At 47.4% G+C, this 12905-nt stretch overlaps 1 protein-coding gene across 1 annotated transcript in view; it reads right to left on the reverse strand.

Annotated features, from left to right (window-relative positions):
- The window catches only part of rrn3 (RRN3 homolog, RNA polymerase I transcription factor), a 31495-nt gene extending 19069 nt beyond the window's left edge, over positions 1-12426 (reverse strand). Inside the window, 7 exon segments of the mRNA XM_042001739.1 lie at positions 5897-5966; positions 11243-11306; positions 11393-11452; positions 11530-11659; positions 11745-11834; positions 11904-11960; positions 12059-12426. Of these exon segments, the coding sequence (XP_041857673.1) occupies positions 5897-5966; positions 11243-11306; positions 11393-11452; positions 11530-11659; positions 11745-11834; positions 11904-11960; positions 12059-12154 (567 nt within the window). The 5' untranslated portion in view covers positions 12155-12426.
- Between the last annotated feature and the right edge of the window lie 479 nt (positions 12427-12905).

Consider the following 12905-nt stretch of genomic DNA (forward strand, 5'->3'; position numbering starts at 1 on the left):
CAAAGTCCAGACCAGGGTCCAGCCCAGAATCCAGACAAGGGTCCAGGCCAGAATCCAGGCTAGAGTCCAGACCAGAGTCCATATCAGAGTCAACTCCTCTCTTAAATCCGGTGTCTTTCCCTCTACCTTCAAGCAAGCTCAGGTTCCCCCGCTGCTGAAGAAACCCACACTCAACCCAGCCCAGGTTGGAAACTACCGGCCGGTCTCACTGCTTCCATTCATGTCTAAATTACTAGAGCGTGCTGTCTTCAGTCAGGTCTCATAGTTCCTCCAAGACAACAACCTGTTAGATCCATATCAGTCTGGCTATTGGCAAGGCCGCTCTACTGAAACTGCTCTTCTGTCAGTTACTGATTCCCTACGGGTTGCCAGATCCACTGGTCAATCCTCAGTCCTTATACTGCTGGACCTGTCTGCTGCCTTTGACACGGTCAACCATCATATACTGTTCTCCACACTCTCGGAGCTTGGCATCTCAGGATCTGTCCTCTTATGTCCTACCTCACAGGAAGATCCTTCAGAGTATCTTGGCGAGGGGGCGTGTCCAGATCACATGGGCTGACAACAGGGGTGCCTCAGGGCTCAGTGCTTGGCCCTCTTCTCTTTTCACTATACACCTCCTCACTCGGTGCATCATTAACTCTCATGGTTTCTCCTACCACTGCTATGCAGATGACACTCAGCTTTTCCTTTCTTTCCCACCTGATGACACAACCGTCTCAATGTGAATATCAGCATGTTGCTGATATCTCCGCATGGATGAAGGATCGCCACCTTCAGCTAAATCTGTCCAAGACCGATTCAAAGCTCTGCTTCTGGCTTACAAAACAAAAATCCAAATGGCTCCGGTCTACCTCCACTCCTTAATCCAGAGCTACACTCCCTCTCCACAGTTACGCTCTGCCAGTGAAAGACGCCTAGTGCTCCCACCACAAGGTGGCGCCACATCAGTAGCTAGACTCTTCTCCTCTGTTGTTCCACGGTGGTGGAACGATCTACCAAACTCCGTCCGATCCGCAGAGTACTTATCCACTTTTAAAAGCAAGCTAAAGACTCAGTTGTTCAAGGAGCGTTTCCACACTTAGCTTAACTCTTCTACTCAGAATGAGTTAGAAAGATTTGTCCAGGTCTTTGGCTCAACCAAGTACCGAAGAAGCTGCTGCACTTATGCCCAAGTTGATATTGTTTGATGAATTCGTGATCTTGTATTTAAACTAAATGACTTACAAAAAAATAAATAAATAAATAAAAAATTAGTACTGCCTCTAGCTCTACATGACAGCACCTTGGTCCAACTGGACTCCCAGCAGTCTGACTACCACTTAATTATGACGTCCCATCTTGTATGAATTCTTGTTTGTGTTGTTCTTATTTTCAAATGTAAGTCGCTTTAGATAAAAGCGTCTGCTAAATGACTGTAGAATGGAATGTAATAGAATCAATGACACTGTGATGAGTCTCTTTAAAGTGTATGCCCCTCCGGGGAGTAACTGGTCCTTTTATATATTGTTGAATAACTGATAACAAAAAGTCAAGGTGTTTTAATATACAGCAAATACGTTTATATCCAGCTAAATCCTGGAAGGATTCTTCAAAAGGCAAACTAGATACAAACAGTATTAGTAAAACATTTAACAGCTTGGGGGGCTGAAACAGGATTAATAAATGTGTGGAGAGCGATAAACCCAACATGCCGGGACTACACAGGTTATTCTTCAGCACGGTTTACTCAAGGGGGTGTTCCTGAGCTTTATTTGCTGCCCGGACCGTTGAGGGGGAAGGACCGGTACAACCCCCTCAACGGTCCAGGTGGCATGCACAACTTTTATCGTTCTGCTACACTTCGCAGCTGTGTTTATGTCATTTAATTATTATAAAGAATCATTGAGTGCCGCCACCTTATCGTGGTGGAGGAGTTTGTGCGTCCTGATGATCCTAGCGACTATATTGTCGGGGGCTCATGCCCCTGGTAGGGTCACTCATGGCAAACAGGTGTCTAGGGGAGGGACAAGACGAAGTGTGACTCAAATCACCCTTATGATGATGAGAAAGCAAGGACCAAGGTTTCCCTTGCCCAGGCGTGGGTCACCGGGACCCCGCTCTGGAGCCAGGCCTGGAGGCGGGGCACGGGGGCGAGCGCCTGGTGGCCGGGCCTTTGCCAAAAGGCCCGAAAGGGTGACATGGGCCTCTCCTCCCGTGGGCTCACCACCTGCAGAAGGGGCCATAGGGGTCGGGTGCAGTGTGAGCTGGGCGGCTGCCAGAGGTGGTGACCCTGGCGGTCTGATCCTGCAAAAGCTAGCTCTAGGGACGTGGAATGTCATCTCTCTGGTGAGGAAGGAGCCTGAGCTGGTGCGCGAAGCTGAGCAGTTCCGGCTAGATAGTTGGACTCACCTCAACGCACGACTTGGGCTCTGGAACCACTGTCCTCGAGAGGGGCTGGACCCTCTTCCATTCTGGAGTTGTTCCCTGTGAGAGGCGCCGAGCAGGTGTGGGCATGCTCATTGCCCCCCGACTTGGCGCCTGTACGTTGGGGTTTACCCCGGTGGACGAAAGGGTAGCCTCCCTCCGCCTTCGGGTGGGGGGATGGGTCTTGACTGTTGTTTGTGCTTATGCACCAAATAGCAGTTCAGAGTACCCACCCTTTTTGGAGTTCTTGGAGGGGGTGTTGGGAGAGCACTCCTTCTGGGGACTCCCTCGTTCTGCTGGGGGACTTCAATGCTCACGTCGGCAATGACAGCGAGACCTGGAGGGGTGTCATTGGGAGGAACGGCCCCCTTAATCTGAATTCGAGTGGTGTTTTGTTGTTGGACTTCTGTGCTCATCATGAACTGTCCATAACGAACACCTTGTTCAGACATAAGAGTGTCCACATGTGCACTTGGCACCAGGACACTCTAGGCCGCAGTTTGATGATCGACTTTGCAGTCGTATAATCAGACATGCGGCCGCATGTCTTGGAAACTCAGGTGAGCAGAGGGGCGGAGCTGTCAACTGATCACCACCTGGTGGTGAGTTGGCTCAGATGGTGGGGGGAGGATGCCGGTCAGGCCTGGCAGACCCAAGAGTGTTGTGAGGGTCTGCTGGGAACGTCTGGCAGAGTCCCCTATCAGAAAGAGCTTCAACTCCCATCTCTGGCTGAGCTTCCACCATGTCCCAGGTGAGGCGGGGGACATTGAGTCCAAATGAGCTGTGTTCCATGCCTCTATTGTCGAGGCGGCCACCAGCAGCTGTGGCCGTAAGGTCGTCGGTAGCGGTAACCCCCGAACTCGTTGGTGGACACCAGCAGTAAGGGATGCCGTCAAGCTGAAGAAGGAGTCCTGTTGGGCCTTTTTGGCCTGTGGGATTCCAGAGGCAGCTGATGGGTATCGGGGGGCTAAGCAGAGCACAGCTTCGGCGGTCGCTAAGGCAAAAACCCGGGCATGGGAGGAGTTTGGAAAGGCCATGGAGAATGACTTCCGGACGGTGATTCTGGTCCAATATCCGGCGGCTCAGGGGGAAAGAATTGCTCCGTCAACACTGTGTACAATGGGGATGTGGGGGTTGCTGACCTCGACTCGGGACGTTGTGAGGCGATGGAAGGAACACTTCAAAGACCTTCTCAATCCCACCAACACATCTTCCAATGAGAAAGCAGAGTCTGGGGTAGCTGGTGCTGGCTCTCTCATCTCTGGGGCTGAGGTCGCTGAGGTGGTTAAAAAGCTCCTCAGTGGTAAGGCCCTGGGGGTAGATGAGGCCTGCCCAGAGTTCCTTAGGACTCTGGATGCTGTAGGGCTGTCTTGGCTGACACGCCTCTGCAGCATCGAGTCGACATCGGGGACAGTTCCCCTGAACTGGCAGACTGGGGTGGCGGAGGATGTGCTCCAACTACAGGGGGATCACACTCCTCAGCCTCCCCGGTAAGGTCTATTCAGGGGTGCTGGAGAGGAGGGTACATCGGATAGTCAAATCTCGGATTGAGGAGGAGCAGTGTGGTTTTCCTCCCCGTCGTGGAACATTGGACCAGCTCTACACCCTCTTTGGGGTCTTGGAGGGGGCATGGGAGTTTGCTCAACCAATCTACATGTGCTTTGTGGACTTGTAGAAGGCATTCGACAGTTTTCCCCAGGGACTCCTGTGGCGGGTACTCCGGGAGTATGGAGTGCCGGACTCGTTTGTACGAGCTGTCCGGTCCCTGTACAACCGGTTTCAGAGTTTGGTCCGATCACAGATGAAGTGCGGGTTGGACTTCGCCAAAGCTGCCCTTTGTCACCGATTCTGTTCATAACTTTTATGGACAGAATTTCTAGGTGCAGCCGAGGTGTTGAGGGGATCCGGTTCTGTGGCCTCAGGATTGGGTCTCTGCTCTTTGCGGATGATGTGGTTCTGTTGGCTTCATCGGGCCATGATCTTGAGCTCTCACTGGAGCGATTCGCAACCGAGTGTGAAGCAGCTGGGATGAGAATCAGCACCTCCATGTCCGAGACCATGGTCCTCAGACGGAAAAGGGTGGAGTGCTCTCTCCGGATCTGCAATAAGGTCCTGGCCCAAGTGGAGGATTTCACGTATCTCGGGGTCTTGTTCATGAGTGAGGGAAGGATGGAGCGGGAGATCGACAGGCAGATCGGTGTGGCGTCTGCAGTGATGCGGACTCTGCATCGGTCTGTCGTGGTGAAGAGGGAGCTGAGCCAAAAGGCAAATCTCTCGATTTACCGGTCGATCTACGTTCCTACCCTCACCTATGGTCCTGAGCTGTGGGTAGTGACCGAAAGAACAAGCTCACGAGTACAAGCGGCCGAAATGAGTTTCCTTCGCAGGGTGGCTGGGCTCTCCCTTAGAGATAGGGTGAGAAGCTCGGTGATCCGGGAGGGGCTCAGAGTAGAGCCGCTTCTCCTCCACATCGAGAGGAGCCAGATGAGGTGGCTCGGGCATCTGGTTAGGATGCCTCCTGGAAGTCTCCCTGGTGAAGTGTTCCGGGCACGTCCCACTGGAAAGACACCCCGGGGAAGACCTAGGACACGCTGGATGGACTACAGCTCTCGGCTGGCCTGGGAACGCCTCGGGATCCCCCCGGATGAGCTGGTGAATGTGGCCGGGGAGAGGGAAGTCTGGGTTTCCCTGCTTAGGCAGCTGCCCCCGCAACCCGACTCCGGATAAGCGGCAGAAAATGGATGGATGGATCATTGATTCTGAACATTTAAAAATCTTAAATGAATCAGCATGAGGTGAATCATGATGAATTGATTAAATAGTGAATCGGCCCACCCCTAATCACAATCATCTTCATCCAGTTTCAGATTTCAGAATCGGATCGGAACTCCGAAAACGTACCAGCGCGAGTGGATTTACCAGTCTCTGAATTTATTTAGTGGCTGGATTGTAAACCTCCTAGACGGGATAGAAATGCCTGGAAAGTTTCCGTAGATTACCTAAAGGGTACCTATCCATTACAGTTTACTCTACAGAGTTATGGCTAATTTCCATCGATTCCGTGTGGGCTGCAGTTTCATTCCGACAATCACACTGCTAGTGCGCCCGACACGGAGCGCCCGCGAAGGCAGTCCATGTAGCTGGATCCCCTAGATCACAAAATGGTCTCGTCATCCATGATGAGAAAAAAAAAAAAACACTGAGACTCCCTGACCAATTAATGTACTGTTTGTTTACATGTTTACATAGTTTGTTGATGCCTGCTGATTCAGTCGTGAAAAGGTTTAAAACATCCCTCTCGATCAGACTGGAAATCTTTCCAATCGAGGCCGATCGGATCAGCTGACATGTTTACATTTTTATTCTGACTGGATGCTGGATCGGATTAAAAGTGCTCCATGAAAACGTAGCCACTATTGATGATAGAAGAGATAGACCTTGGGTGGATCTGCTGCAGTTAAGGGTTAACGAGGCTTCGGGCGTCTCTTACCAGAGTTCTGGAGGATTTCTGGACGAAGGGGAAGTTCTCCTGCAGGATGGGCATGAGAAAACGACTCGTGCTTTAAGAAAAAACAGAAAAAGGCAAATCTTTTACAAACTACAGGAAGCCACAAAAGGAAATCATTTCTGCTCAAACCCAAAGAAACGACTTTCACACATAAATCCTTTGAAATAAATTCTAAAAAATCTATTAATACAAATAAATATAAGTGTATTTTTTCTAAAATTATGTTTAAAAATGAATTTTTAACTTTTACTCATCTATAAAGGCACAGCGTTTTATCTTTTATTCACACATGTATTTAAATCAGGGGAATGACAAGATAAGTTCTAAAAGAGTTGAGAAATAAGCTTACACTCTGAAAGTTGATGAGAAACATGAGAGTTAAACCTGCTCGGTGTTTCAGAGCTGCAGACATCAGAAGCAAGGAGGCCATTTCAAACAGGCAGAAATACAGACACCTAAATCCACAGATGTGTGGATGTGCATTTGGGGCCTTTTATTTACAATCATTTTCAGAATTCAGATTTATCATTTACCAAGGACTACTGGCAAGGAAAACAATGTAAAGTTATTCAAGCTTTTACATCGATAAAAATGAAATCTCTTATGAACATTTAGGGTGAATCCCATTTCACCCCTTGGCCCTACCCCTTAGCCCTTCCCCTTCGTTTTGCGCGTTCACGTGAAGGGGTAGGGGTGTCCCAATTCCTTTTAGGACAGAGGGGTAGGGGTAAGGGGTAGGGCTATATACCCCTTCAAACGAAGATTTTTCAGAGGCACACTTGAAACGGAGGGGTATGAAAAATGTCCTGTTCTACATGAGAAAGCAAGTGTTTCTACGCACATCACGCTTTCTTGAGGTGCAGGGCAACACACATTCGCACAAAAAAAAAAAAAAAAAAAAAAAAAAAAAAAGCCACAGAGAAAAGAGCGTATACCAGCACACACGATTAATTTTAATGGCATGCAAAATTCGTACATTACGTCCCACATATGCCTGTCGATAAGCAATAAGTCAGTTAATTGCACGGTAACGGAAAAATGAGCGCAACAAGTTTGCCGCCGCGATAGTTTTCATTAGCCCCCCCCATCTTACTGCACCATGGACTGTGTATGACAACAGGTTTCACTATGCAGTATCTCGACTCAACGCTCTTGAGGAGTGATCTCTCTCATGTCATGTTTGACAGCAGCATGTTGCAGCACGAGACCGTGGTGAACCACTGTGCGAGCCGGTACGCTGCGTTTGTTTACAGGGCTACTGTCACGCATCGGCCGTTAGACTCGTGCATTTGAGTGGCTTCTTACGCTCTCACGCTAAACCTCTGATTTCTCACGCTGGAATACACTTTAAGAGCAATGCCGGCTAATGGAGAGGTTCTAGAGGATTCCCAGTGGGCCGCATTACTTTTGTGCCGGTGTCCCGGCGTATATGTCAAAAAGACGCAGCGTCGCGTTGCAGCAGCGGTTCGCTCACTGCTCATAGATCAGACTGACACGCAGTGATAAGGGAGATATTTCAGCTTCACAAACAGCAACGATGCACAATATAGTTTTTCCTAGTTTTTTTAAATACAGCCAGCAGTTTTGCTGGTTTTTCCTGTTTGAGCCCCATGTTTAATATTTTTTAATATATTTATTGTTTTTTTTTTTATTTAGTTTCTTCCAGTTCCTGCGTAAAATGTTCTTTAGTGACTACTGATGACGTATGTGACTGTTGAAGGGGTGTCCCAATTCGTAGGGGTTGACTTTTCAGCCCTACCCCTTCTAGCTCCGTTTTAAGGGGTAAGGGGCAAGGGGTAGGGGTAAGGGGTAGGGCCAAGGGGTGAAATGGGATTGGGCCTTAGTCTTTTCTATTGTATAAGTTGTACACAGTGGACACACCAGCAAGCCCCAGAGGTTCACACATCCAGTGGCTGCTCCAAGGCACTAGGTGAGGGGCGTTATTACTGGAGACATGAACAGGTCCTCACTTCAAATCAAACTTTATTTATATAGCACTTTTCATGCAGAATTGCAGCAAAAAGAGCTTTACATTATATAAACAATTTATCTGATGCATCTTAAAAACACCAGTAGTCACATGCCAAAGTTTATCACAAGAACTAATCAAAGCACAAACACACATAAACATGCTCTCCAGCACACACACATTAAATGGACATAGATCCCCTCCCCCTTCGAAAACAAGCTGTCTTTATAACTGTATAAACGAACATGTCTTGGCACCAGGTGAGGAAACGATACCCTTCCACACCAACAGCCAGCCTACCCATGACAACAGAGGCCGTCACCATGGGGAACCACCCAGACCCAGGCAGACTGAGCTCACACCACAACCATAAGGCTGCAGGGCAGGACCTCGACCACCCAGACAGGGACAGTCACCATGGCAACGACCCCGCAGTCAGCAGGGGTAGCTCCCGATGTGAAAGACCCCACCCATGAGAAAAACACTGGAGTTAAAACAATCTAAAAACAGTTACAACAAATAAAACCAACATGTATAAAAAAGTATAAAAACTTTATAATAAAAGATTTATGAAAGCTACATTAACGGACAGTAAATAATTAAATAAAAAACAAAGTAAATATAGAAATGGATTAATTTACAAGGAATAAAATTTTGTTATAAGCTCTTTTGTCCCTGCAGCCATTGCTCTGTTGAACAAGGACTTTTATTTTATTTTATTTTTTTAAATGTATTATTTTATTATAGTCCTTTTAAATATGTTGTGTCATTTGTGTGTTTGTGACTGATTGTTTTTACTGCTGGCTGTACAACAAATTGCCCTCTTTATTCAAGGAATAAATATTCCTTGAATCTTGAACAGAAAAAGGTGGATCTTGGACCTCTTTTTAAAACATCAACACTCTTTTAGGCCTCGAGTCAGACCATTCCACAGGTGGGGCCCATAATGGTGAAACGAGGAAAACCCTGTCTTTGAACATTACTAATGTGTAAAATAAAATCCATCTTACGGAGGAATTATACCGGGTGCGTGTGCTGCACGTTACGGCTGCACCACAACCTCCGCTGTTATTCGCAGCCATTTTAGTTAATGGTTTGTTTTATACCGTTTGCACCGCAGCACGTATCAGAAGCGTCCCAGAAGCACGTTGTCACAGTGCTCCGGTAAATTTACGCACCGAGTTTATTTTTGATGCTTCACGCACCCAGAATGCATCAATTCCGCAGTTCAGATAGGGGCAGACAGGAAATCAGACACGGGAGCAGTGTAAAAACATCCGGTCTTTTTCAAAATAAAAGCCCCTGTACAGATTTGCGCTGCTTAACCGTGAAAACATGATGTGTTTAACCGGTCTGGGGAGCTCTGTGTTTTTGTCATCACAGACGATGAGACGTTTATCCTGGAAGTGGAGAATCACAAGATTCTCCAATCTTCTTGTGATTTCGTGATCTCGCGGATTCTGTTAGGTGGACTGCACTCACGGGCTCTCCACACCTGACACGCTCCCAGTATAAAATGCAGTGTCGCACCCTAATGTGACGCACACGCACCCGGTATAATCCAACCGTTAGTCAAAACAGTTTCTTACAGACTGAGAGTGTTTAAAACTCGAGTTTGCTTGAAATGATCTCTCTCGTCTGCTGGATGTTAAAGAAAAACTTCAGTCTTGTCCTGGTTGAGCTGTAAGAAGTTCTCGGCCATCCATGACTTTATATCTAAAATACAGTTTAAAAGGACGTTAACTGGCTCCAGGTCATCAGGAGACATGGCAATATAAAACTGCATATCATCAGCATAGTTGTGGAAATCAATGCCATGTCTCCTGATGACATGCCCAAGAAGTAACATGTACAGATTAAAAAGACATGGGCCTAGAATTGATCCTTGGGGAACCCCACACTTTATTTCATGGATTCCTGAACATGTACCTGAGAGACACACCAGACTTCTGATTCTGTTTAATAAAATCTGGTGATCTGCTGTGCCAAAGGAGACGCTTAGATCTCCCCCACTGAATAATAAATGTGTGTTGACTCCTAAAAAATAAACAATGAATGTAATGTAATGCAAGGATCAATAACAACTTCAGAAATAGACCTAAAACTCAGCCATGGGTTTTAAGATGTCAACTCTGTACGTCTTAACACGAACATGAAAATAAATGTTTGGTCCATTCGACCTTCCATATGACGAAGACTTTCCTTGAGCGAAAGCGAAGATTGTCTTGCGGGTGCTAATGCTAGGAAGCACGTCAACCATACCATAGCATCATTGCCGAAATAAAGGAGGTACACACCAACATGAGAGAGTATGTTAGCAAAGCCACAGGAGAGATCAAAAAAGAACCTTCAGATTTCAGAGATGAGCTGCATCACGCACTCAACACCATTACCTCCGACATGAAAGAAATAGGTAACCGGATTGAAAAAGATTTCAGTGCCAATGTTAAAGAAGAGCTTTTTGGAGGCCCGTTCGAGGAGGAATAATATCCGCATTCACGGCATGAAGGAGGGCGCAGAAGGAGACATCACAGATTTTATTGAAGGATTCATAAAAACTGAACTGACCCTCCCTGACACCCCCCTGGGAATACAATGATGCCACCGCTCCCTTGGTCCTAAACCACCACAGGACTCTAGCCCCCGATCTGTAGTTATATGTTTTCTTGAGTTTAAGACAAAAGAACTGGTGATCCGGACCGCCTGGATTAAAAAAGACATCCAGTACAAAGGGAGACTTTTTTGTCTTTTCAAGGAAAGCTGACTGCAATCTGAGGTGTATTCCCCTCGTCTGGAGCAATGATTGGGAGAACTGGGGGAGGCCCCCGAACCACATGTTGAGAATCACTGCTGGAAAACTCAAAAATAAGGAGGACAGAGTGGTTTCTGGTGCATTGGGTTCACCGCTGTGACCAAGCACCTACATCTCTCAGAGATAACAGACCAGCAGGTCTATAAAGGACCACATGAGGCCAGTTAGGTGTCCCTGGGTTCACGTTCTAGTTAGCATGTTCTTTAGGTTGACATGCTGCTGGTAGTTTGGCCAGTAAAAGCAGCTTTTTATGTTTAGACTGATATTTATTACACAGAATTTCTGCTTTTTCCCTGTTTTATTGGCTTCTTTACCTCGCTGGTTTATACCTTTGGATCAGTTAGTCCAACAATTTTCACTAGAAATGGTTTTGATGGCAAGCTACAGTCTTGCTCGTTGCTCATGCAGCCTTTACCAGTTGCTAGTAAAACACTAGTTTACTGAGTTACCACCTGTATGACATGTTGTAAAACCGACGTAAATAACAAACAAACTGACCATAACTGCACAGAGAAGCAACACTGGAGGAGAAAAGGTGGCGACTTACGATGGGACGTATCTGAGGATGAGCTGCAGCGCTTGGTGACACTGATCAAAGACTCTGATGACGTCTGGAAAGAGAAGCCAGTTCATTCACCTGCTTTCTTTTTAAAGTAGAGAAAAGTTTTATCATTTTAACAAAGAAAATCCCACTTACTCTCATCTTCATCATCTGAGTCTGAGATATCTACTCCACCCTCACAGATGGTTACCCTCTCTGGAAAACAAGCACACTGTGATGCAACCAGATGTAAACTGAGTTCATAAAAACTTGTTACAGGAAAGGAAACGTACTGGGAGTGAAGTGGGAGACTACCATCTTGAGACAGGCACACAGGTAAACAGTTTGTGCAGACACCAGGTTGCCGAGGAAGGCCAGGTACTCCTCCACCACAGCCGGACTCCGACCAGCCCACGGAAGTCTCTGGAAAACAAGCACGACACAGTTTCCGTCACACAGATGCAAATACTCAGCTCCGCTGCAGATCCCACAGAAAGCCTCTTCTCACCAAGACAGTATAAATCAGCTGTTCGTGGTCCTTCGTTAGCTGAGTCACGCAACTTCTGAACTCCTGCAGCCAGCTGATCATCTGGGCTTCCTGTGGGATGAGACAGACCCTGAACCATGCCCGAAACACAAAGCTGGGCCTCACCATGTCTGACTGTACCTTTATGTCTGGATCGGCCAGCTGGTGCTTCAGCAGCTCATAATCTCCGGAGTCCCCCTTCAGACACACAAAGGCCAATCAGGTCACGTGCTTTGATTACTGAAAAGCTCAGATATTAGGAGCACATCCTCCAGGACCGCAACGTTAGCGCTCACCTGTCTGTGTTTCTCTAATGTCTCCGCGACATTTCCACCAAACCTCACAGTCTTCACAGGCGGCGAGTTCAGAAAGTCCCGGCTGCCTACCTCCATGTTTCACGGCGCTCGTGGCAGAAAACGCCGCTTTCCACACGCTCCTGTTAGCTAGCTTAGCCGCTCTAAGCTAAAAGATCGCGCTTCCTGTAAGCTACATCACGGCTGTGTTGTCACGCGATGTGACGTCACAGTACAGAGCGTTTCAGAGCGATGTTGATAAATGTCGTTAAAGTAAAATATTTTAGGAAAATAAACTTAACAGTTTACTGAAAAATAAGCGCGTGGAAGAGAATCTTTTCACAAACGGAAGTGAACTGCGTGTTTAGGGAAGTATTTGGGATGTCGGTGTCACATTGAAAGTCTCCCCCGAAGCACAACCCACATCCTACTATTTCCGGTGTTGTGTCGAGATCTGTTTCCCCTCCAGCCTCGTTCCGTCCACACGGGAAAGGAAAGCGTCCCACAGGATCTTAGCTCGGTTATTCTCTACCACCTTCGGAGGTGTTTCCCACCTTGACCTCGGGGCTTCCAGTCTGTACTCTGCACAGATGTTCCTGTACACTATACCAGCCATTTGGTTATGATGCTCCTTGTAAGCTTTCCCTGCCAGCATCTTACACCCTGCAGTTATGTGCTGGATTGTCTCAGGGGCCTCTTTGCACAGTCTGCACCTGGGGTCTTGTCTTGTATGGTAGATCTGGGCCTCTATTGCTCTGGTGCTCAAGCCCTGCTCCTGTGCAGCTATGATCAGTGCCTCTGTGCTGTCTTTCAGGCCAGCCCTTTCTAGCCATTGGGAGGATTTCTCCAT

This window comes from Melanotaenia boesemani, chromosome 2 (genome assembly GCF_017639745.1).
Source record: "Melanotaenia boesemani isolate fMelBoe1 chromosome 2, fMelBoe1.pri, whole genome shotgun sequence".
Classification (NCBI taxonomy): domain Eukaryota; kingdom Metazoa; phylum Chordata; class Actinopteri; order Atheriniformes; family Melanotaeniidae; genus Melanotaenia; species Melanotaenia boesemani.